General features: G+C 36.1%; 2 protein-coding genes across 2 annotated transcripts; both read right to left on the reverse strand.

The window, feature by feature from the left end:
• Positions 1–109: 109 nt before the first annotated feature.
• LOC130711270 (protein NO VEIN) lies at positions 110–20,614 on the reverse strand. Its single transcript, XM_057560815.1, has 13 exons — positions 20,077–20,614; positions 19,595–19,929; positions 14,517–15,156; positions 13,504–13,608; positions 12,581–12,758; positions 10,544–12,192; positions 9,551–9,763; positions 6,149–8,410; positions 5,058–5,173; positions 2,919–3,315; positions 2,529–2,846; positions 1,666–1,923; positions 110–1,343 (listed from the first exon to the last, which is right to left on the reverse strand). Exons 1-13 carry the CDS (start codon positions 20,530–20,532, stop codon positions 225–227), a joined length of 8,046 nt encoding a protein of 2,681 aa, XP_057416798.1. The 5' UTR covers positions 20,533–20,614; the 3' UTR covers positions 110–224.
• Positions 20,615–22,051: 1,437 nt separating this feature from the next.
• Positions 22,052–25,236, reverse strand: LOC130716057 (actin-related protein 2/3 complex subunit 4). The gene is made up of 7 exons (XM_057566240.1): positions 25,087–25,236; positions 24,886–25,007; positions 24,603–24,630; positions 24,024–24,098; positions 23,473–23,577; positions 22,656–22,745; positions 22,052–22,237 (listed from the first exon to the last, which is right to left on the reverse strand). The coding sequence occupies exons 1-7, from the start codon at positions 25,087–25,089 to the stop codon at positions 22,148–22,150; spliced, it is 513 nt and encodes a 170-aa protein (XP_057422223.1). The 5' UTR covers positions 25,090–25,236; the 3' UTR covers positions 22,052–22,147.
• Between the last annotated feature and the right edge of the window lie 1,416 nt (positions 25,237–26,652).

The following is a 26,652-nucleotide window of genomic DNA, read 5'->3' on the forward strand; positions in this document are numbered from 1 at the left end:
AAGGGTGGGGTGCCAAACCCAAATCCCCATTTTACCAGCTTATAAAAAATTGTTAACTCGTGACTGTTGATGTGCTAGAAGGTAATGCTAAATTAGAAACAACCGTGAGTGACATCAATCGTCGAATTCATTATCATCTGACACCAAGTGATCACAATTTAAAAGCAATAAAATATTCATTCAAATTTTAAGCTATGATAGTTTATATACAAGTTCAGAGGAAGCTAGGAGATAACAGATACTTGCTGCTTCTGTTGCCTTGGCATCATAACAGCCAATTGCAGCTCACCTAGCTGGCATAACTTCACTGGATCTTTAAATACGGTGATGCTCGCGACATTATTTGCCATTATTCTGATAAATGCAACGCTAAAAGATTCACCTTTCTCAATAGCAAACTGCCACTCTCTCATTGTTATGTTGAACCAGTCTTTTCTTGGAGACCTGGTTGCTTTAACTTCTATGAACTCTTTCTTGCCCTGCTCCTCAATGACTATATCATATGGAAGTCCAGTTTCATTAACTTCATTAACCCACCTAACAGCAGTCTTGCCAGCTTTACCAACAAAGTACTTGCATGCGAGAAATTCGCCTAATCTACCAGTTACCATGGCCTGTGCTGCATCAAATGTACCGGTTTGAAGTCGATCTCTCTTGATAAAAGATGGTGAAGTCAAGTGAGCTTCATCCACACAGTCATCCATAGCTTCACCTAAACTAACAGGATCAGATTCAATATTATGAATACCAAAAGCAGGATCGAAACCATGGTAGGATTGATCTTCCAAGTTTATATTTTCATGCATCACCAATGCCATTGAACTTGCAGGTCGATCATCTCTAACAGTCCAGTCAACAGCAACTGACCCTGGTTCACCACTAACTGTTGGAGCAATGAAGCCCTCAGAATTAACACCCTCTATCATTTCAGAAGTGCTGCTAATCTGGGCACATTTGGTCTTGAAGCCATGGGTACGGGCATAATTGAAATCTGGTGCAGTTTTCCAATCAGCAGGTGGCCAGTTTGAGCATACTCCAGTCTTCCTTCTTGGAAATATCAGTTCATTCGTTGATGGAACATCATCTGAAGGGTGTGACTTTACAGTCTCTACTGGTGAAGATAGTTCCCAAACAGGTTCTTCATCTGTAAGTTTTGGCAGCTTTTGGCTGTTTGATACAAAAAATTCTATTTGTTCCTCAGAGGAACCTGATTCTGCCATTGTTGTAATCATGTGAAGGAAATTTGCCAAGTGTAATTCAGAAGTCCCATCAACTAACAAACCAGAAAGCTCCATAAACAAGGAATGATAATCTGATTCTTGCATGGCATACAAAATGTTTCCCTGTAAGAAACATACATACAGACATAATATAGATACGGGTTCTGAAGAGAAAAATTATGCAAGGAAAACTAGCGAGGATCATGTTTTAATATTAAAGAAATCAGTTTCACTTTCAAGTTCAATTCAAGATTTTAAATGAAATCTTTGGTCTTGGTGGAAAAAGAATGGTACTTCAAACTAAAAGTAGCCTGTATTTTTCAATATTGTGTATTTGAGTCCCAGTGGACACTGTAATCAATTTTTATTTTCAGTTTCCTTCAAGGGCTTACATCCAAAAAAATGAAGCCATCTTTCTAATGGAAATTTAGAAATTCCAACATACCTGCAAAAGACAACTACATTCAACTCGTTTTTTTGATGCACTGTCACAGCGTTTTATAACATTCCTGTAGAACAGCTTCTCAACAACAATGACTTTAAAATGATTCAAAAAGTCGAAACCAGACTGCTTGAGTTGACCATATTTATCACTATGAAGTTTATGAATGTAGCGCTGAGCATATGGAAGAGTCCAGTTTACCATGGACACTTTCAAGCTAGAATCAGCAAGACCATAATATATAGCTTCACGAGTTACAACCTGCACATAGTAAAAAAGCACTAATGGTAACTTCCGAAATTGCAAAAGACAACTGAATGCTAATTTTGAATCCAAGAGTGAACAACCTAATTGCAAAAGACAACTGAATGTTAATTTTGAATTCAAGAGTGAACAACCTAAGAAACTTAATCCAATGCATGAAAATAGATCTGCCTGTATATTCATAATAATCATTATAAGCAACAACCCAGGACACACAGGATAAGTTGTAAATCGCGAGTATCATCTAAGTTTTGTCCACCAAAGTAAGGCTTTGCCTACCGTGGACAAATAGACAAAGAAACATTCAGTTCACAAGTTAAGAGGGCTTTTCTGTAAATAAATTTTAACATATAAGAAACATATTGTAAATAACATGTGCTGCATGTTAGTAGTAAAAACATGATTCAGAAAATGACCATTTTATCACATGGAGAACCATAGAATTGCCCCCCAAAAGTAAAAACCATTCAGTATAGATTTTGCAGGCTTTGTCCAAGTCCAATATGACACTGAGAAAGTTAAATCCATAATATGAGAACCGCCCAGACTACAATAAATAACAGGACAGAAAAAGAAGAGCACAAGGGAAAGAGTGATCATACCTCTGAGATAGCAGGAATACCTAAACTTTTCATGAGGAAGGAAAAATTTTCTTGCACCGTTTCGTTATCAACTTCAGTTAGTTCACCGAAATATAGAAAATCAAGGTTATCTGAATGCTTGAATTCTTTTTTCAACTTCTCATCATCACACCAGCAGACAAGACCAAACGAAGGATGCAAAGAAACCCACTTATCTTGCACAGTGGGAAGCACAGGAAATTCTACTTTTGAAAGACATTCTTTCAGATATTTGACATCCTCAACACTCAATAGACCGGATTTTAGTCCATCTGCCCACTTGAGGAAAACTTGGAGAATCTGGAGAGAGGGAAAAAAAAGTGGGTAAGAAGTTTTCACGAAAAGAAATCAGTTATAATTTATTTCTCATACTTTATCTGCAGCTTGTGAAGGCAAAGTAACAGTTGACAACTGCAGCAAAATTTGAATATAGCTGTGCAGAGGAGGTGCCTCTTGTACTCCACACTCATCAACAAAGAAACCTCGAAGGCCAGGATATATATTGCTCAATGACTTGTTCATAGGGGAATCAAATGTGCTGCATTGAGGATCAAACTCTGCCATTTTCTGAACAGAGCCAGTTGAATCATGCCAATAGACTTCATTAGGATACACAAAAATCCCACAGACATCACCATCATCATGACTATAGACAGATGAATGTGGGATAAACACTGAAGGTCCAGACATAAATTCTTCCATGATTTTCTCCTTTGAAGCTGCCATTTCATTCCAAATGAATGCATATAGTTTGGACATTTGTCTTATGCTGAGAAAATACATATCATTATGTGAGTGACTTTATGAATCTTGAAATGACAAAAAAAAAACAGCACAGCCAGTTGTCCACTTTTTTGCAGCCTTTTTATTCCATAGGGGTATGTTCTATTGGCACAAAATTTCTTTACAAAGTCACAATAAAATCAATACACGTCAAAACCATCACAAAAACAAATTGAGGTCAATATCCATGAAACCATCCCATCCCAACGTTGTCTCCATTTTTCTCAGTCAACCACTGTTTCAGGGGTTATCTTTTCCCGTACCTTGTCCTGCTTATTACGGAATTAATTTACTAAAGAATTTGCTCTCTAACAAGTAAAAAAAATAATAATAAGAGTTCTAATGTACTTGGACTTGAAAAGATGGTTCTATATTAGGATCTTTTTCTCTCTTGAACCTCTCCGGAGTTTGGATTCATCAACATCACCAAAACATTGATAATATCTGTCTTTTTCAGCTCAACGAAATTATAATCCAACTCTCACATAGTCCTGTAGCAGCCCAGATTTGTTATGGAGGAGATGACGAATCTCCTGAAGTGATTAGTCATGCAAGGAAGATTTTATGAATATTTGGTTTTCCATAAAGCACAAAAGCATCATTTGATCCATGTAACTAGCCCCAAAAAGCAGAGTGGGGATTAGTTGGTACTTGGTGTTACTGATAATGTTACATGATATTATAAGGTTTTCATAAACCTTAGCTCAGGTGGCATTAAGACCCTTTGTAACCAAATAGTAAAGATAAAATAACAAGGCACATTTTTTATATAATTATAAGAATAAAAATAGAATGTTTGAGTTTATGTTTTCTGAAATTCGATATCCCTCATGTAATAACATATTTTTAAATTTTTGGTGCTGCCAAGTTATAGTTTGTAGTTCTCTTTAGATTCTATATATCCACACACTACATAAACATTCTTATTTATGTGGTGTATTTTGACCAATGGTACCATACAGTAGTCATATACATGAAAAGGCTATAGTTGAGACACCGATTGCGATATCCTTACATCAAGAGTTCTGTTATAGTAGAACCATTTGCAAACATAATCCTACTACTAACTTGAGCTTTTAGGTGGTCAAAGCAGTTCAATGTAAATCTTTTTTAAAAAAGAAAAACAGAGTACTTCACATTGTATAGCAGTTCTGCGCGTTGCAATGCAAATGACTCTTGCATGAGATGATATGTAATAGAAATTAAGCCCCTCAGCTTCCCTATGACAACTTAAGCTTTTAGGAAAATTAATCTTTGACAAGTTTTAGAAAAAACGAGTAAGGAAACACAGATACTTCAAGTGGCCACTGTATCAGTCTTGTACACATCCATGATAAAAATTCCTTGGATTTCAAATACACACCTCAATGAATTCTCCAAAATTTTGCGTATATTTTTTGAACTTCTATACCTTAGAAGCCGAAATCCACAATAATTGATGAATGACAGTCTTCTATTGTGTCTAAAAACAAGTGTTGTTGAATTTTGAAACATTGATTCTTTGTTATAATTTTGTAATATTAGTCTTACACTTTCATACCCAACCGTGTCATGCCAATAGTTCAATGTAAATTTTTTCATATTATATACATTGGCATTGGGGTTTCTTAGGTGAAAGTGTTTCTCATATTATATCCATTGTCATTGGGGTTTAACAGGTTAAAAGCGTAGTTACTCAAACAACCAAAGTCATTTTGTTTGGATGAAAAGGATGAAGAGTTTGCACACCTGGCCTTGAATGAAGTCTTTGATGATTTTCTCCAGGCTTTAAGAATATCCAAAATGTCACCAAGAGTAACTCTAGTTTTAAACCCAAGATCGTTTACCAATCTTTCACTTTTCACCTGATTGAATACAGAAAACATAGTATCAAGTCCACTGTCAAGATTCTTTTTTTTTTGGCCAATAGTGTTATGATATTCAAAATCTACACAGGCACACACGTAGTATGACACAAGGAAATCCAAATGTATAATTAATTTCGCAAATATTCAAAATATCAAATTCAATAGTAAGCTGAAATCCTTAAAAGAAATAATGACATACAAAAAGAGGGAAATTGACAGAAATGTTACACATAATTCAAGTTGGGAGGTTAAAGTGGAGAAAAACATGAGGAGTTATTTGTGACAACATAGTACCTACCAAGCTCAAAGGAAAATTTTACATGGTGCCTATACGACCCACTCTCCTCTATGGTATCGAACATTGGGCTTTAACGGCACAAAATGAGAAAAAGGCTGGAGTACATAGATGAGAATGTTATGATGGATGGGTAGACACACTAGAAAGGACAAGATACGCAATCATCGTGTACGAGAAGACATTGGTGTGGTACCTATTGAGAATAATAGAGAATCGGTTATGATGGTTTGGACATGTGCAAAGAAGACTGTTGGAGGCATTGGTGAGAATGGTAGATAACATGGCTCTTAGTGTGAGGAGAGGTAGAGGGATGCCAGAAAGGATGTTGGAAGATATAATTAAAAGCAACCTCATGGTCAATAATCCCACAAAGTTTTGTTTTTGACGAGTGCATGGCCTCGTGTGATCGAGATAGCCGACCTCACTTAGTGGAATAAGGCTTTTGTTGTTGTTGTTGTTTGTGTACAGACAACACTAAATACACTAAAGAAGTCCTGATCTGATAAACACAACATAACCAAAGACAAGCTAGAAAACCAGATTGATAATTAATCTCCAAATCCCCAATTACAAATGTTATATCTCAATTTACATTTCCACCCAAACATAAAGCAACCACTATAACCACCCTTTCACACTGCATTGCACAAATCTAAAGAAAAAACAAAACTAACCTTTGGAACAGCATATGGAGCAAAAGCTCCTAGGATCATCCGGACAGCTTCACAATCAAAAAATAAATCTTTAGGATAGTGTAACTCACCATCCATGGCTGACACCACCCATCGGGAATCACACAATCTACATATAAAAGTAGACTTAAAGGGATGGGCATCTCCACTAGATTTAGAGTGGAAGTAACCTGTAGTTTTATCACTATAACAAGCATCCCATAATGTATCAAGAACCTCCAAGAGATATTTACAATTCTCTTGATTACCATTTTTAGACAATAAAGATACTAATTGCATTATTTCTTGGGATTCCCAATCTTTGACAATTGATTCAGCAGATATTAGACCCTTATCCCACATCAGCTGCTTAAAAGTGGCATCACATATATCAACAACACTCTTATCCACCTGAACTATTTGAGCGAAGTCCGTGATGCCAATTTCCCTGAAAAATTCCCTCCACTTCATCAATGGAGATGAAACCAACTGATTTACTGGGTGCTTCAGATAGCTTATGTCAACCTCGTGCCACTTCATATTCACAACATCAGTCAACCTTTTTGGATTGACAGGATTCCCAAATCCTGTACAAAAATGGATTGGTACTTCGGCAGGACATTTAAAACCAAAATCTGTCAATAACAAAGATTTACATCGTAACTCTGAGATTATATGCTCCCTTTCAATGAAACAATCAGAACAGGTAGACTTAAGGTGCAACATTACGAAATATATATATTCTATCATCAACATTCCGTTCTGGTTTGCCACAGTTTCATCAGACAACACAGGTAAAATGTGCAATTTCACAACATCATGTACAGACAATTGTTGAACACCAATAATCTGAAGTAACCGGGTAACATTGTCCAAAAGAGTCACATTCAAGCTTGTAGTAGCAGTAGATGCAGAAAGAAGGGAAGGATTTACAGTCCGTAGTTTAGCACATATATTAGGGAAAGCTTCAATTTTAAGCTCACCCTCAAACCCTGTGTTCAAAGTATTGGAATGCAACCATATAGTTCCTTCATCCAAAGAACTATATGTACCATCTGAAAGTGGAATAAATGGCATTTTCTTAAGACTTTTTAGATTATCTTCTCTTATTTCAAAATTGATCGACATTGTGCCTGATGAATTGAACATCATTCCATAGAGTGTATTAAGAAAAGAAGCTAACCAACTCATATCCATTGATATCAGACCATTCTTTGAGCGACATAAATATGACAGGACACGCACAAGAATGTGAGGCCCAAACTCCTCAATGCCAAGTGCCCTTGCTAGTGTATCAGACAATACTACATTTTTATCCAAGTATCTGAGCCCAAGGTGATCAAAAAGTATGTCACCAGGAAGAATACTGCGCACCTGCTCATTCCAACCTCTCAATAACTTGCATGGAGGGGCCCATCCATTGTTGTCGCCCTCCACAAGTAAGCAGTTCATCATACGTAGTTTAGAAACAATCAAACGAGGGAGACTAGAGAAAAAACCATGCACTTCCCCAACTAAAGGAACAAAGCTCATGAAAGCAGACAATCCCTTTCCAGGCTCACTCCTAAAACAGGGAAGCTCACAAAACTCTCTCACTGCTCTGACAAACAAATTAGGATACTCTGACAATAACCATTGGTTCCATTCACTATCTCCATCAACTTCCTCTCTAGATGAGGGAAGAACAAAATCACCTTGAAGAATAAATTTTAGGCCATACGTTCTTAAAGGAAGAAATGCAAAAACTGGCTGTTGATCTAAACATGGACTGTAACCATTATCTGATTCTTGCAGAGTAAACGCCATGGAGATTTCCGTTGTTTGCACATCAAAGCGAATGGAATTAGTCTGCAACTTCTGAGATACTACAAACCATGCCATTTTCTCTTTCCCATGAGAAACCTTGACGATACCATCTCCTGAAATTTCTTTTTTCATCACAATAAGTGTATCATTAAGCCTGTTTCTCAACTTGATACACTTAAGGCGGTGAAGGAATAGTAACAATGAAGGGTGAATATCTGAAAACATATTCATTATACTATTCCTGATAGTTTCTTTTGATGGAGAAGATCTGAATGGAAGGAGAATGCACGTGTTCCAGGGATTATCATCATATGAATCAGTACCGGTAAAAGCCAATTTACTGAGCAGCCCAATATCACAAGGAGGTACTGATGTGGGCAAAACAAAACCAATCTGGCCCTCACTAATATCAAATTTAACATGAAAACCATTAGAATGAATCTCGGGAGCATCTGTGACCTGCAGTGAGACCAACCAAAGTTAATGAAACTTATAATCTGAAGAATATAACAAATAAACAGGAATAGATTTGCAGTGGTACTTCTACATACATAAATAATGTGTAATCACAAAAGTATATGCAAACCAAATATAAGTTCCAAAGTCAGAAATAAGATGAAGAATTATAAACAAGAAAGAAGTAACAAAGACAATAGGAAAACAGAGAAAAGGGACATCCAAATACATAAACTGTATAAAACCTAAAAATTAAATCACAGAATTACGAAGACATCAATACTGGCAAGGAAACTGTATTCCTGCCACAGACTTGGAAACATATCCTTAAAAATAGGCCAAATATCTAAAACTTAATTGAACTAGTGGTTACCAGTGGTCCAGTGCAGCGAAAAGCCAGGTAAATTTTTCAAAAGCAACATTGAAGGTACACTATAATGCTAATTTGGATAAACATGTGCACATACACATTAAGTTTGATCTATTAAGAGGAAAAATTCAATTTGAAGGCATTAACCTGACAATAAATAAATTAAAACTTGTTCATGAATGAACTACAAAATACAGAACCTTGATTAAACAGTTACATCAAGAAACTTTTTGAGTTAAAAAGTTACAGTAACAAAGCATGGCTCTATATCTGATAGCATTTGCATATCAGTTTTATAATGATGTACTATAGTACATGGTATATACCCTGTTGACAATTTTCATACTGTTGATCATATAATCTCAGCCTGAAGTGAGATGTTCCAACTGACACTTATAATTCACTATTGATTCCTTCATTACTTCTTCGCAAACGATACAGTGAAAAAAAAGTAATAGATCATGCACAGCTTGAATAGCCCAAAAAAACAAATCAAATTGAAGCAGATTAACAGAAGTAAAACAGCATAGGAAAATGTATAAACAAAAAAATCAGAAAATAAATGAAAGATTTCAAAGAAACACAACGGAGAGGGCAATAAAAGGATTAAAAACAGATAATTTAGGAACTACTAGATCAAACTCAGGAACAATATCAGATTGTTGAAGCAACTAAACTCCTATATTATCTGGACGTCTTTAGCTTTCAGCTTCCATATTTGAAAGAAAAATGCTATTTAAAGAGAACTTAATTAAAATGTTTCGTCAACATACTCGGAACACAGACTTGAAGCCAATCCCTTTCTTCCCAATGTATCCAGCATTAGATCCTTCCTTTGTTGAATTTCCAACATCACAAAGGGCTCTCATATTTTGAGCAGAGAAACCTCGCTCATTATTGAATACAGCAATATGGGAATCTTGAAGAATAAATGCAAGAGTCGGCTCCACATTCTCTGGATAATTATTGTCATCTGCATTTTGAACCTGAACCAAAAGGAGCAATAATTAGATACATGTGCAGAACAACTCTCAAAAGCTACCAGCAACCATAAAAGTACTGACAACAACGAACAAGATTTCCAATTTTGAGAATGGATCTTAAATGTGAAAGTTATTAAAATCATTATAAATAATTCCTTCATAGACAGTGTAAATGATACCAAAGATTTATACAGAATTCATTTAGGATTAATTGCATTCAGTTCATATGATGTTAATATTAGATTATACCAAAAATATCTTATGATATCTTTATTAGAATTAGGGAGGCCTAACTCTACCCCAAAAGCTAGCTTAGAGGTGAGGGTTGCTCTACCCTTTAACAAAGACTATCTTGGCCATATATCTAGTCGATGTAAGACTTCTAAAATACCCCCTCACGCTTGGGGCTGGACATATGGAGCGTGGAATTTTCAGGACTGGATATCTTTGGGGTGGCCCATATATGAGGTATCCAACAAACGGATCTAGATAGGCTCTGATACCATGCTGAAAGAGAAGAAAGAGACAAGAGGCATTTGGTGAATCTGTATGTCTCAGCTACACAGCGGAGTTCATTATATGTAATAGGTGCAATAAATGTACAATATCATTGTTACACAATGTAAAATATATCCTACTTTAATAAAAGATATTCTACTTATTTACTAGAAATCTAACATAAACTATAAGAAAGAGGCCAGACAAAATCACAAAACATTTATTATTTCTCCTATACTTTTAAGTTAAAGGCGGAAGATAAAAAATTTAAAGGAATATCCTCACCAATTCAAGAATAAAATGAGAATCTTGAGAATATAGCTCTTGTGAAAGGCAATGCAGTGCTCTCCCTAACCGAGCATGTTGCTTCTTCAACATGCAACTCTCAATATCAGAGAGACTAGGATCTAGGCCAAATTCATCTCGCCTGATAGATTCAATGACCAAACTAGCCTCCATATCTTCACCATGTTGAAATGAATCTTCCGGGCAGTCAATGATAGATTCATCACTAGATTTTTCTCTATCAATAGTCTGATTGATTTCAGTACACCTTTCATTGGGCTCACATGTCCCTAGTGCTGTCACCATATTTGCTTCTGGCATAGAAGACTTATCCAGGTTATCTTTGTCATGCTCCAAACCTGTGTTCACTTCAGTAACGGTATCTTTTAAGCAAGAAGTACGAGACCAGAAATCATCAGAAAATCCTTTTGAAAGAAATGTGTTGTAATCAGTAGTCCACTCCAAAATACCCAGAGATAATCCTGCTTCATGAAGCATGAGACGTTGCTCCATGTTGCTGCATTCATTTAAAATAGCTGAAGCAGCATCCTTGAAAACAGATTGCATCCCAAAACGCAACACATCAGAAGCAAAACTTTGAAATTCAGCAGGTAGATGATCAAGACAATCAAGGACAAACCTCGACAGGAGAGTTTTTCCATCATCATGAACTTCAACATCTTCTTGATAGTTTCTGAACATGACTCCAAATGCATGACGGGCATGGCATTTTAGAAGTGACAATGGAACAGATTTTACTCCCCCAAATAGTGAAGTGATAGATACCAAGTTCACCGCAGTTTGGAAAGAGGATCCTCGAACAGCTGCCTCTAGGAAAGAGTCCAAGGTAGCAGAGTGATCTATCCGTATCACCTTTCCATCTCTGGTAACCAAACACAACAATTCCTTGGTATTTACATCATTCAACAACCATGATATCAGTGAGCCTAGGGAGGGTGCAAACATTAGATCCCAATGAGACCACTTGCTCAAGTCGGACAACATAGGTGACTTAAGTAAGATCTCTATTGCATTTTTCGCTGTAACAGTTTCACAGCTTCTTGTTTTCTGACTCATAGCAGGGGTGATTTCAGACCTATTGTTATCTCCATCACTTAAAGAGTCGACATGATAATTATTTTCTATCATGGTTGCAGAAAATAAAACACATTTTGAAGTCACGCTAGATTTAAGCTCCTGAACAATACCCAGTAGATTCTCAAGAGAGTCATTTTCCATATCTTGAAAAACAATCGAAGGAAATTGCTTTGTAAGCAGCACAGAAATCATCTGCTTGGTTACTGTTTCATTTTCCGACAAACTAAGAGCCTGAGACACCAGAGCAGCCAACTGATTTGAGGACATGCAGGCCTTGTAAGAGGAGTTTTCACGCGTGCCATCAGCAAACAAATTGAGTAATTCATGAGGCAACAGGTGAACATACTTTTCAAGGAACAATAAGAAATCTCCATAACCAAGAGAAACAAAGTTCTTCACACCAAACTGCTCAGCAACCCAACTTTCGCAGCTGCAAAGCTTCCTCAACAATATAATTTTATGTTTCACCAGTGAGTCACTATTTCTATATATTTCATTATCAGCTTCAAAATAGGTTCCAATTTTTTTTATGACATCATCCGCAGAAATATCTGTTACATTCAATAATAAATTCCGCAATGTCAGGAAAACTAGAAAACATTGCAAATGAAATAGGGAAAAATAACCAAACAAAGTAATACAAATAATACTCGTATCCCTGGGTTATTGAAACAGAAGAAAAGAAATTTTAAGTACTTGTCAAATAAGTTTTAAAACATGGTCATATAATTCCAAAAAATATATATAGGCAGTATGTTAGCAAAAACTACTCAGAAGTTTAAGCAGAATTATGTTCCTAAGACAATTTATTTTTCCATAGCTGGACTAGTTATAATTCTTTCAAAAGGAAACTATTAGAGAGAAGAGTAAGAGAGATGGCCAATAGTAAACGATACTAATAAGTCAACCAAAACTTTATTTAAGAGAAAATATACTCACACTTCGTATTCTCTGCGCTATCCTCCTTTGTTACGACAGATACATTTTCCAGGCTAGGTCCAACATCTATGGTCTCATATTCAGAACTCTTGGTTGGTGAGTTGGTTAATTGATTACAGTTGATAGCTTGGAAGCTATCATAGATGCTGTCCCACATTCCAGATTTGATAGATGAAACCTGCAGTATAAAAGAGAGAGTTTCTATAGATGAAATCATAGAGCTTTGCCAAAGATGCTACATTTATATGGAAATTCTAGGCACGAGCCACAGCTGATGAACTGGGTTTGAAAACTTAATACTAGGAGCAACAAATGGTAGGGAGTTAGTGAATTAGTTATCCGTTAGTTAAACTGCTGGGTATAAGGTTAGGGATTTAAATAGGGATGCTGAGCAAATTTTCAGTTGTCCAGGATAACCCTTGTTCCTTTTACTCACAGAATGATAAAAATTCCTGCATCTTTTCTACTTTGGTTCCTAACAGAAAACCATATAAACAAGCAGAAAAGCTCATGAGTTTCAAGACAAGTGATAAATGAACTATTTCTATGGAAAAAAACTATATATTTGGAGTTTGTGCATGAGCCGTGGAGAAACCTTTTCTGCAAGGTTGTTACATTCCCAAAACTGCGTAACTTTATCATCTCGTTAAAATCAAATCAGATCTAACAAGAAGTACAACTTCTAACAGATTACAGGAAAATAGCATTAGCTGACTATGAAACCATTAATATTGGGCCATAGTGATAGGAAAAAAGTGGAGAAGAATGAAGACTTCCAAAAAAAAAATTGACACAAGTAAAAAGGAGGTCAGGACTAAATTTGAAATGCTAATTATGCAAAGGAAATAACTAGTATACAATAAAGAAGTGACATTAAATTACGTGTGAAGGTAATATAATGAAGTTAGCTAAGAGGAGCTTACAGCGGCATTCAGTAAGGCAACGAGAGGGTAAGCCGAGAATAACTTGAACACTTTATTCCTCCACTTAGGTTTTACCTCTTGGAATTGAAGCATCCTATCCAAAACCTACACATCAATTGCGATTTAAAAACTACTTCTGATATTTAATAATTTTAAAAAATGAATACACAAAGAACTTTGAAACTATTTCTAACTGAAGCTGTAGATCATTAGCATTAATTCATAGCGGATGTTTTAAAAAAATAACCATGAAGACAACAAAGAATGGAGTATTAGAGAAGAGATTAATCCATCCTACTAGAGCGGAAAAAAGAGGATTTGAAATGGCCATGAATACTACACCAAATAGAAGATAAAAATATAACTTCATTTCCACTCCATCGCAAATTTAAGGGCAAAGAGACAGCTATATAGATATGTGTGATCTGCTTTGATCCAATGCAGCAAAATTGCATGGAAAGCCATTCTCTATTGAAAAGTATAATAAGCTAGGAGGTCTTTGCCTAGAATTTATGAACTTAATGGGAAAATAATGTGTTTTACTTAAGGAATAAAGAAAGAGCATACAGCAGTAAAAGAAAACTAATTAACTGCTTAATAGCTGCAGACTGTATGAAGATATAATGTGTGAAGACATACAGCAATAAAAGCAAAATTGCATAGAAAGCCATTTTCTATTGAAAAGTATAATTAACAGCTTAATAGCTGCAGACTACGTTGTAAAAAAAGGACAATATAGAAACATGAAAACAAGTGATGATGGATACAAAACAAAATGAGCTACATATTTTAAGGGAAGACATAATATCCTTACCAATATTTAAAATGAAAATTGCATCCTTGGATATATATAAACTACTTTTTTATAGAGATGAAATATATCTTGCATATAAATTTGACTGGTAAAAGTGAAACAGACCAACAAAATGAACCTATTTCCAGGGAGGAGCAAGGAAGAAATACTGCCATAACCATATTGTTGTGATATCATTTAAGTAATCTTAAACACCTACCTCAGCAACCTTTTTCTCCCGACAAGTTTCCTTCCAGGTTGTGACAAACGTCTGCAAAGATTCATTAGTGATCGATAGATCAATCTTTGCTGCACTAACCATAAAATCTTTTTTCTTAACCGACTTATAACGAAAAGAAGAAGATTTAGTTGAAGTTGCATTTTCAGATTTTCTTTTCTTTCTAGGAGGCTCCATAAACCCATTTTTAAGGTTGTTATTAGCAAGGGAGTGACCCTCCGTATCACCCTTCCCTCCCAGCCGTGCCATCTCTTCAACTGCGGATGGATAAGGACAGCTACTCACTCGTTCTGAACCTTTGCCAAACTGAGAAGATGGGTTTGAGCAGTTTCCCACAAGGAGGTTGTTATTCTGATCATTATCTGCAGAATAATCACTACCTTCATCTTCTGAACTTGATGACGTGAACCTGACATGCTTGCCACAGAAAGACCTTTCAGCAGAAGAAAATGACTCAACACGCTGAGCAATGGCACTAAAACGTTCATCTAACTGTTTTTTCTGTGAGGAAGAAATAGGATGCTTCTTAATCTTGTCACTTTTCGATGTTAATGTCTTCAAACAATTTCGAAGTGCGGATACCTCTGATGCTCTAGCTTCCCGAATGGTATTTATGTACATTCTGCAATCATAAAAAAAAAAAATCAGTAATTAGGATAAGGAAGCCTATTCAAGCCCAAATATTAAACATGTACATAACTAATAACAGAGACCAAATATGCAGACAAGAAATCATAAAAGCAACCAGTTCACTCCTCTGAGTGTATGGGAGGTGGGGGGATGGATGATGCAAGCTAATAATACTACATTGCTATAGCGAACTGCCAACAGGTATATTGACTTTACACTAAAAACTTGTTAAAATTACATTCTATCAGGAAAGTTGGAAATTTAGATTTTTTATCCAACTCAGCGCCCAAATCAAGAGGTGAGTATCATAATTATCAATCCGGGTAGCAACACGGAGTGGCCAACCTCCAAATCGTTGTAGTGGGATAGTGCATTGCGGGGTGGCTGCCAAATCACATATAATAGATCCAACATAAATACTTTAAGCTGCACCCACACATGAATGGTAAAAAAAATATTGAAGAGTGTTGTTCCTTTTTTTATGTTGTCTGCATTTTAGCTAATGTATGTGTGTGCCAAGATGTGGGACCAGATGTTGTAACATCGTGCTGTGACATTTGTCCCTGCGGATCTGCTGTGTGTTTGGCTGATTTTTCTAGAAGCTTTGGATGGATTTCGTGATAATCAAGTTAGGGTTATTGACTTCTCTATGCTATCTGGAATATATTATAGTGGAATCAAATCTTTTGAAGAGGATTTGATTTGGTTTAAATTGTGAAAGTTGTTATCTTTTGTTCAAATCTTATTTGATAAGATTTGTTACTGGTTTAAAAGATTTGTTCCAGATCTGTTTTGTGGACTCTATTTTCGTGCAAGTCCATTGAAGATCAAGACCTGAAGAATGACTATTTAAGGAGGCTTAACCCTAGTTGCAAAGTGTGCGTTGGGCACCCAAGGATTGGGTTTTTAGGGTTTTGTTTTGTGAGTCCTTGTTCTGTTATTTTGTACACCTCTCTACTGCCTCCATTGATAATCATATGGCTTAGAGTTGGTTTGTTTAGTTGAGTTGTAATCTCTTTAAATTGTTGTTTGATCATGAGATCTATCTTTCAATCTCTTGTAAGGGATCGGTCACTGTGGCAGTGATCATTAGGAGTTAGGGGAAGTTTCCTCATAGCTTAGAGGAGAAGGGCTAAGCTAGATTCACTTATGTAATAGTGGTAGACATTGAAGAGGCTCTATACTAAGGGGGAGTACTTAGGTATAGGAGGGACTTTCATGTGACCTGAGAGCTATTATTTGATAGTGAATTGACTCCTGGATTGGTATCCTCCAGATGTAGGTGATGTTGCACCGAACTGGGTTAACAATTCCCTGTGTTTTTTCATTGATTTAATTTATGTACTGTTGTGCAATTGTCGAACCGATTGTCCCAACATCGCGTTCGACATCTGTCCTGTGCACGAACCAGAATTTCAATTGGCATCAGAGCAGGCACCCTATTCTTTTTGGGTGAGTTCCAGGGAATATATTCTGGTTTCATGGACAACGTCAAGGAAGGAGGTATCCGCTGCTGTTTATGTTATGATGTGCAACTGATAGTTGTTGATGAATATTTTCTCCACCCCTGTGCTCACAAGTTGTGTTAGCCAAAATTCTGCTAATAAGGGGGAGTATTAGTATGTGTTTTCTGAGATTGGTTTTTGTGCATAGCTGCTGATCATGGCTATGTTGAAGATGTTTTTGTGTAAGCTACCTTGATATATTCTGTTTGCTCTGATCTGATGTTTCAAGCTGCAATATTTCTAAAGAGCCTTATGGTAGTGGATTGTATTAGCTAAAATTTGACAAAGGGGGAGATTGTTGTTCCTTTTTTTATGTTGTCTGCATTTTAGCTAATGTATGTGTGTGCCAAGATGTGGGACCAGATGTTGTAACATCGTGCTGCGACATTTGTCCCTGCGGATCTGCTGTGTGTTTGGCTGATTTTTCTAGAAGCTTTGGATGGATTTCGTGATAATCAAGTTAGGGTTATTGAAGAAGCTTCTCTATGCTATCTGGAATATATTATAGTGGAATCAAATCTTTTGAAGAGGATTTGATTTGGTTTAAATTGTGAAAGTTGTTATCTTTTGTTCAAATCTTATTTGATAAGATTTGTTACTGGTTTAAAAGATTTGTTCCAGATCTGTTTTGTGGACTCTATTTTCGTGCAAGCCCATTGAAGATCAAGACCTGAAGAATGACTATTTAAGGAGGCTTAACCCTAGTTGCAAAGTGTGCGTTGGGCACCCAAGGATTGGGTTTTTAGGGTTTTGTTTTGTGAGTCCTTGTTCTGTTATTTTGTACACCTCTCTACTGCCTCCATTGATAATCATATGGCTTAGAGTTGGTTTGTTTAGTTGAGTTGTAATCTCTTCAAATTGTTGTTTGATCATGAGATCTATCTTTCAATCTCTTGTAGGGGATCGGTCACTGTGGCAGTGATCATTAGGAGTTAGGGGAAGTTTCCTCATAGCTTAGAGGAGAAGGGCTAAGCTAGATTCACTTATGTAATAGTGGTAGACATTGAAGAGGCTCTATACTAAGGGGGAGTACTTAGGTATAGGAGGGACTTTCATGTGACCTGAGAGCTATTATTTGATAGTGAATTGACTCCTGGATTGGTATCCTCCAGATGTAGGTGATGTTGCACCGAACTGGGTTAACAATTCCCTGTGTTTTTTCATTGATTTAATTTATGTACTGTTGTGCAATTGTCGAACCGATTGTCCCAACATCGCGTTCGACATCTGTCCTGTGCACGAACCAGAATTTCAAAGAGTAAAGGCATGTTCCTAATTATCAAGTCTGACTCTCTGAGGCATAAAAAGAACATAACACCCCAGCTTGAATAACAGAACAGAGAGTGAAAAGAAAAAAACAGAGCTGTGAACTACAGGGGTGAGAACGGAGGGTTCACAACAGATAGGGAAGAACGGGCATGCTTGAGATTATGAAGCAGGGGATGCCGAATTGCCGATTACCATTGAGGGTGCTAGAAGAAGATGGGATTGGCAAGAGATAATGCAGGCAATCAATGGGCTTGAGCTTGTGAGGGTGAATGAAACAAACAAGAACTTGCTTCGAATGTGAAAGAAGTTCAAAAATAAATGAAGGTGGCTTTCCAAATTTTTTATGTCCAAACATGTCAGTGATATGACAATGGTAGTTGAAATCGTGAGTTGCCTCCTAAGATCAGACAGCCTCAACGATTTTCATTGAAGCCATCAATCCCAACCCATGCCTAGAACTCGATTTGGTGAAATCAAGTGGGATTGCATGTCTTCTCCGGGGTCCTATTCTCTTTCTTTATCTGCTTCTAGCACACCCGACATTACCTTGCTAGTTCAATCTCTTCTTTGAGCTCTAGAGCTGCTACTGCTTCTTCGAGCTTCACTTAGTTTTTTGCTGCTAGACAGGGTTATGTTGCTTCTTCTAATGCTGGTAGCTAAGTTCAGGGTGCTTCTTGATCTCCATAGTGTGCAACAACAAACTTGTCTCAAATTGCTTCTGCTCCATCTCCCAGTTGCGTGAGGTTAAGGGCTGAAGCACGCGTTCTGTTTTGGTGCTGTTAAGGAGAAGTTGTCTTCAAAAGAGGATTAGCTTAATTTTAACTAAGCATTTTTCTTATTTAAACTAATTTATCTGCATATTTATAAACTTAAATACATAGACATGAACTTCATACAATTTGTGTTATGGTCCCACAATTTGCAATTTTAACTCCCCTTTCCAATCCTAGGTAGAATCTTGATTTTAACTACCATGGATGTAATGGAAATATTAGAGAAAAGAAAAGAAAATTCAGGTTGGAGATGCCAAAAAATAGGAGCAAAATGGAGCTTTACCATACACGAATCAGAAGCGGCACAACAACTATGTACAGACATGAAGTTTGTCAGACTAATTTTTCTGGGGAAGTAACAAGGCCGAGCTGATTCCTTTGGCAAGCCACAGAGCCAAGCAGATTTCTTGGTCATGTATGTGTGGCCCAATATATCTCAACCCCAAATGCTAGGTCAAGAGGTCATAAGAAGAACTTTGACTATATTTCAAGCCAATATAAGATCTCAACAACCACAAAATTTATTAATGATTCTGTTCCAGAAAAAATGGTTCTCATCACAGAAATAACAAGGGGAACCAAGACACGGATATGATTCTTGACAAAGTCTTGGGGCAAACCAAGATAATTAGAAAGGGGAAAAGAAACAAGCAATGCGGCTCATGGACAAATAACAAAATTTCTTGTTGTTTAGGGTAAAATATGTCATTAGTCCCCGTAAAATGAACAATATTTGATTTTGTCCCATCAATTTTTTGTAAAGAGAGATCATCAAGTCATTATCACAAAAACATAAAAATTTATTAATTTCCCAGCCTATTTCTTATGCTATATGCACAGTGCCTTCCAACATAATGTAGGAGGAGCAAAAGACATGACATACCCCAAATTTTGAATTCGAATTCCCAGATGTTCCCTGCATTCAACCGATCGCTTCTCGGCAATATAATCCAGAAACTGTTCAACCCTGACCTTGACTTTAGTAGGATCCATGTACTCATTCAACAACTGAACTATTTCCTCACAGGTTATCTTACACACTTGGGTAACGTCAGACCGAACCGAGAAATAATGAATAACTAGCGGGTGCCGCAAGAAAGGCCCCAAACCCAGCTCTTCAAAGCTATCAACCCCCTCATTCTTGCATATTTCCACTTCCAAATCATGCAACGTAGTGACCCTCCTGACCCCAACAAAGCAATGCACAAAAGCATTCACCTGCACATCAACCAAAACAAACAAAACACCATACTAATAAAATTCATTCATTGTGCAAATTCAATTATTTTCTTACATCAAAGTTCTACAACTAAATTAACACCAAAAAAAAGGTGTTCAACTATAAACAATTAAACACATACATACCTTGCCCTCAGTGATCATGAGGCGGTGAAGTGAGGGAACCTGCTGCATTCTAATTCCCAAGGAGTTCCATGAATCAACTTGGAGGGTCAAGAGGGCTTTCTGGGAAACCTTCCAGGCGGAGACGGATTCGCCGGCGGCGAGGAAGTCGCGGCAGGCCTTGGCGGCGGCTTTGTCTGCCATGTCGATGGCATGTTTGGGGTTCTGCGGCTGCGGGAAGAACGCGTTAGGGTTCGGGACAGTTGGTGGCGCCGTCGGGTTTTGCGGCTGAGGAGGGGGAGGAGGAGGAGCAAAGCGGGGTTGATTTTGAACTGGGAAGGGCCAAGCAGTGTTTGGGAGATGGAAGTTGTGGGGAGGGTAAGAGGGGCCTGGTTGGAAGAACGTGTTAGGGTTCGGGACGGTTGCGGGTGGCGGCGGCTGCCGAGGGCCGCCGCGGAAACGTGGCGGTTGGCCGTACATTCGTGAGAGGTGCGCACCGGAGAAGAAGTGTTACTAGAAATACGAGGTTTACAAGATTTTGGTTCACTTACTAAGTTTTTGGTTAACGAGGTTTACAAGTTAAACATGTGATAAATCTACCTCTGACATATAAAAGAAAATCTTTTTCAGTTTGAATATTTGATTTTAGTCTATTGTTTAAAAAATATTATTTTAATTTAATTTTTCTTAAAGACACTTTACTTGTAGCCCCAAAATAAGGTAGCCCAGTCAAACTAATATCGCATGACATGAACAAGGCTAAACACACACTTGATTATTCTTGTAATGTGTGGATTGAGGATTAGGAGCCGGATTTTGAGGATATTCTCTATAATAAAATCAAGGAATTTTGATGTTAAAAAAGAAGCTTGAAAAGCTATATTTTAGACACTTACTTGACATATATGCTTGAATCATGTATTATTTTATCTCTTAAAAGTGTTAGTTTAGTAAATTTGAGGTTTTAGTTAGATATTGTGTAATTATTAAATTTTATGTTTCTAATTTCAAATTTTTGTTTTAAGATGAAAATACAAGAGATTTAACGATCATGTGATGAGCTAAAAGCTAGAAGAAACTCACTCATCCAGAATTTCATCATTGAGTGAGTTTGAGGTGATTTTAGAACAAGTTTTGCAATCAAGACACTCGTCAAGCAAGCAAGAGATTCCCTACCTTGAAGAAACCGATACTCGCTAAGCGAGTGTGTTTTGAAGGAAAAACTAGAGCATTTTGTGAGAGAGTAATGATTCATTCACATCTTACTTTATCTTACATCTCATTTTCACTCTTTTTTTTTCTATCTATCTGCATTTTCTATCATATCACTCATTTCTCTCTATTTTCTTCTTATTCTACTAAGGTGTGTGAACATAGTATTTTTCTTTTGTGACATCTCTTAATCCATTTTCTCCCAAAACAGAACAAAATGGGGCAAAGCATAATTAAAAGGGATCCAAGAGTGAGGTTGAAAGGATTCGTCTCTTTCCCTACAGTTTCATCTTTTCCTTCCTCCCTCTTGTAAGCGTATTTAGGATGTTGTAATTTATTATGTAGTTTGTTCAAAATACTCTTTCACTGATGGAGTTGGTTTTCTTTCATTGTTCAGTATTTTCCTATGCATTTCATGCTTTTATCGATCATTTGATAATTTTTAGGGTTACACTAGTTTGTAATTAAATCGAAGATTGATATGAATTAGTGGATGTTTGAAAGGAGAACACTCATGTTCTATGTTCTGTTCTGGCAAGATGTCTTCAACACCATTTAAAGCATCGCTGTGCTTGTGAAAAGATTTCACATTATAATTTAAATTTGAGACTAAAAGGCATAGAACCTACCTAGGACTGTGATCATTTGTTGTGATTTTTTTTTTAATCTTTTCATTAATTACTTTTTTTAGTAGCCTCTTTTCCTCGTGTGGCCTGTATGTTTTACATATTTTTCTTCAGATATCGTATTAAACTTTAAAAAAAAATTACCCTGCGCTGCAGCTAAATATCATAAAAGCACAAGCATTAGCACTTTTGAAGGTGGAACTAAATCTGCAATAATACAATTTACACGGATTTAGTAGCTCTAATTCTAACAAGCATCAGATAAACTGCTTCAGAAACTCTGTAGCCACCAGCCTCCCCCGTGTGTTCACCGACATTTTGAGCTCGCTAATCTCCTTATCAATGTCCTGTAATTTGAAAGTCTTCAGTATTCTTCTAGTTCTAGATGTCAACAGAATTACAAGGACGGTAGAAAAAGAAAAGAAATATATGGACAATTTTTCCTACACAAAGGACATGTTGGGAAAGTAATAGAAGAACTAAACAATAAAAATTAACATCTTGCTCTAATTCATGTTGTCAGTAAATATTTCAAGGCAATTATAAAGTGTAGCGGGCATGCCTCCAGATTCCAGAATAACTCAACTATAGAACCTCATGCTGATGATTTCTAAATGGTAAGTGTTAATAATTACTCAACTACTTAGAACATCCAGGTAAATAACATTTCAGAGTTTCGAATTTGATAGTCACTTCATAGAATGTCACTGTTTATACCAAAAAATGAAATGCAAAACTAAGTTATAGTGTCAATAAAAGTCTTACCTCCATAAATTGCACAATAAAATCTATGAGTTTCTGCTTCTGCATGTCCTCACAGTGGTAATTTGTTATAAGGAAGCTAATATCATATCCCTGACAAAAGAAATAAGTCAAATAACAAAAAGATGACATTTGCGGTCTTTTTGAAAAGTTACCAAGAACAGTTGAAGTATAATAAGAAATTTTGTCCCCTACCAAGTGAATTAAAAAAATATCAAGTCTAACAACATGTACAGAATAAAGTAGTAACAGCATCTGCATGGCTGTCACTTGCTGTAGTAATTGCCCCCCCCCATGAGAATAGAAACATTGCATGGAAGGCCTAAATAAATCGATTATTTTAAACACCATCCAGTATATGCTGTACATATATGGATGCCAGAGTTGAAGGGGAAACAATAAATTAAATGCTAGGATTACCCACGTGTAAGAGGATTTTCAATTTTTCATTGACCATTTCAATCAGGCGTTAATTAGAAAATAAACAAGAAGAGACTTGAATGTATGTTGTATGCTTTTGCCTACCCTTGGTAATAATGACAAGGCATCAATCCAAGCATAACCTCAGAAACATGCAACACACAATATCTATGAGGGCACTTGAACAAGTATTTTTATGATGAAGACATTCAATGAAACTTCACATAAATTTATCCCTCTTTCACGCAGACTTTTTACCTATCAGTCTATCACCAATAGATGTCCACTACCAATAACTAAGCATACATTATTTAACTAGAAAATTATCACCAGGCACCGTTGTTAAGTAAAATAACAATAAAAATAAACAACCCTAGTTTAATGGCCATTAGATATAAACCTGCACAGGCTTTCTCCTCAATACTTGGAAAGCCTCAGCTCTCATGGACAAAAATCTCAGAAATTTCTTGGTCAGTATGTTTTCAAGTTCATCAGCCTGCTTCACCTGGACAAGATGAAATAAAATAGAATTAGGAATTATGGCTAAATTATAATGAATATTGGTATATAATTATTACTTTTTCTGTTATTTTTACCACATTCAACTCATCTTCTTTACCTATCCATTCTCTGCATAGTTATTCCAATTCATTTAGTTGAACACATCTCAATACTTTTACAAGGTACAGACTGCACAGTAAAGCAATATGAAGTTTTATAACATCAAACTAAATGAAGGAAACCTACAATAAAAAGGAGCTCTAAAGAAAAACCCAAAGTACATGAAAAATGTCCAAATCCTGAACATACAGTTCATATCTTAAAGAAACACGACAAATTTAATAAGCCTACTCAGGGAACTAATCATCATATCATCAGGGGTAGAAACTATTTTCGGAAAACTCCAACAGAACATAATAAAAACATAATTTCACAAAAAAAAAGGTTTACCTTGAGACTTATCCTCAATGAATTGATAGATGTTTCTATTAAGCACTTTTCAGCCTCATTTCGACATATCAAAACCTGTAACAACATATTTGCACACATTTCTCTATAAGCATAAATACATAAAATAATTTACCACCTCTAGGAATCAGCTTTAATGGTAATAAAGCCTTCACCATTTACAAAGACAGTAAAAAAAGGTCTTATCAAGGCACAATCGGCACCTCTATAAAGTCAAGTTAATCCTAATGAAACCATGCATAAATCAAAGGAAATTCCTATTTAGGCTGAAGATTAGAAAAAACTTTATATTTAGTGCAAGCGATGATAACAAACGAGCATAGATCCGAAAAATCTTTATAATTAGTGCAGCAGAAAACATCTTTCATGTTCCTCCTTTTCGATAATTAAATAGCTCTCGTCATCATCCCAAATAAAGAAAAAATCACAAACAACGCAAACTCGCAAGCAAAGATGTCATTTTCATACTTAAATTTTTGAAACTCTAAAAATTACCAGCAATTATTAACTAAGTAGTTAAAATGAAAAAAAGAGTCTATGAAATAGTAAGATTGATCTTACAGGATTGAGCAGTAGTTCAGGGCTGGTCCTGCACACAAACAAGCACAATCAACAACTTGATTAGCAACTGTAAGTTCAGCTGATTGATCTAATGCTATGAAGATATTGCAATTTGCAAGATGTTTCAGATTCAGAAGTAAACAGAATTTGCATCAAACGTAATCTAATTTTTCAATTTCAATCTGAATGAACATATCAAAATTCATGTAATCATTCAAATTTTTCTATGAATTAGGTTTAATTGGATACGAAGAGAGATTGAATTGAATTGAATGATTCATACTTGAGTTCAACTTCGGGTTTGTTATGCCGTTCGACTTCTTGACAGGGGAAATTCTGGAGGCACATTGCGGCTTCGAGGGTGTTGCGAATGCAGGTCAAGTATAACCGCAAGGTGTTGCTGCCCTGAAATGCGATTTCCGAAAATGGTGAATTGAAATTGTTGAAGAATCAGAGACAGAGAGAGAGAGAGAAGGGTTCGTACCATGAGATTGACTCTGAATCTGATGAACAGAGAGAGAGAGAGTTTTTGTTTGGAAATCAAATCAGTGATGGAAAAGTAGAAGTAGAGTGTAAGTGAATGAATGAATCACAGGAAAGAAAGAGAATGAATCAGTTTTAGTCATATCTCGTATTTAATGTCTCATTTTGAATTAAGTCTCATTCACACCATATAAGTGGAAATGGAGTATATTTCCACTTATATGGTGTGAATGAGACTTAATTCAAAATGAGACATTAAATACGAGATATAATTAGGTATAGGAAAAACATAGTTTAGTGTTATAAAATAACCATAAAACAAGGTGTCTTGACATAAGCATTCATTACTAACTTAAAAAATTTCAATTAATAATTTCTATGAAATAGAGAGGTCAAAAATTAAAATGGCAATTAACAAAGAAATAATAGTGACCCAACATAAGAAAAATGATTACTCTTTCGCTCGAGAGCAACTTTGATACATTTACACTCACTTTCTCCTCTTATATCCCCACTAAAAATTATACATTCTCTCTCCTCTACTTATATATCTTGAAGTGGAGCGGATCTCCGGTATCGTTAGATTATTTTTCTTTTTTCTCACACGTTTTTTCCCCAAGGAGCCACGACACATGGGGAAGAATCACCTTTATGTAACCATATTGCAATACACTTCTTACGAAAGGCATGAACACAAGGCATCCAAGGAGAGTAATGATATATACACACCTCATTTTTTAAACACTCCATTTCCATTTCTTTTTATTTCTATCTCTCTCATCTTATTATCTATCATATCTCATATTTTCTCTCTTTTACTTTTTATTTTTTTCCTATCTCTCTCACTATTCCACCTCTCCACCTCAAAAGAGATGTGTGGATGAAACATTACTCGCATCGAAGCTATGTTATCACCATCATCTTCATCATAGTCCTCCAAGCATATAGCACAACCATTCTTTTTGATATTCTCTTTCAATAGTTCTTCACTGCCGATACTAACAAATAAACAAAACTCTTGGGGTAGTGATTCGGGAGAAATAACAACACTATCATCTTCAATTGGAAACTTCTCTTTGATGAAAAACTTATCTATTACTTGGTGGAGATCGGACGGTGTGGATAAATGAGAGGATAAGAATTTTTGTATGTAATCTTCACACGTTTGAAAAAACAATTGAGGTTGCTCGTATGTGAAAGGGGGTGACGTTTCAACTACAAGACCATCAACCAAAATCGATGTATGGATTTCCAAATAATCTCCGACTATAGGCCACGGAGGTGAGCCTGATTTCCAGTAGTGTGTTAAGTCAATGGTCATGGCTCTGTACAATGAAGGTTAAATATCTCTCCAAATTTGCTGCTCCAGACTACAATACACATATGTAAGAGATACCCTATTTGTATAATAGTTTTTATATATATGTGATTGTGGAGAATATGATATTGAAATTTTTAGTTTGTTAACTTAAAATAAATTTTTTTTTGAAACAGATATCGTTTGAATTTAAGATGATATACTTACCATTATTATTATTTTTCGTCATAGATATTCTTACCATTATAT

The sequence above is a fragment of the Lotus japonicus genome, chromosome 4, assembly GCF_012489685.1.
Source record: "Lotus japonicus ecotype B-129 chromosome 4, LjGifu_v1.2".
Taxonomy (NCBI): Eukaryota; Viridiplantae; Streptophyta; class Magnoliopsida; order Fabales; family Fabaceae; genus Lotus; species Lotus japonicus.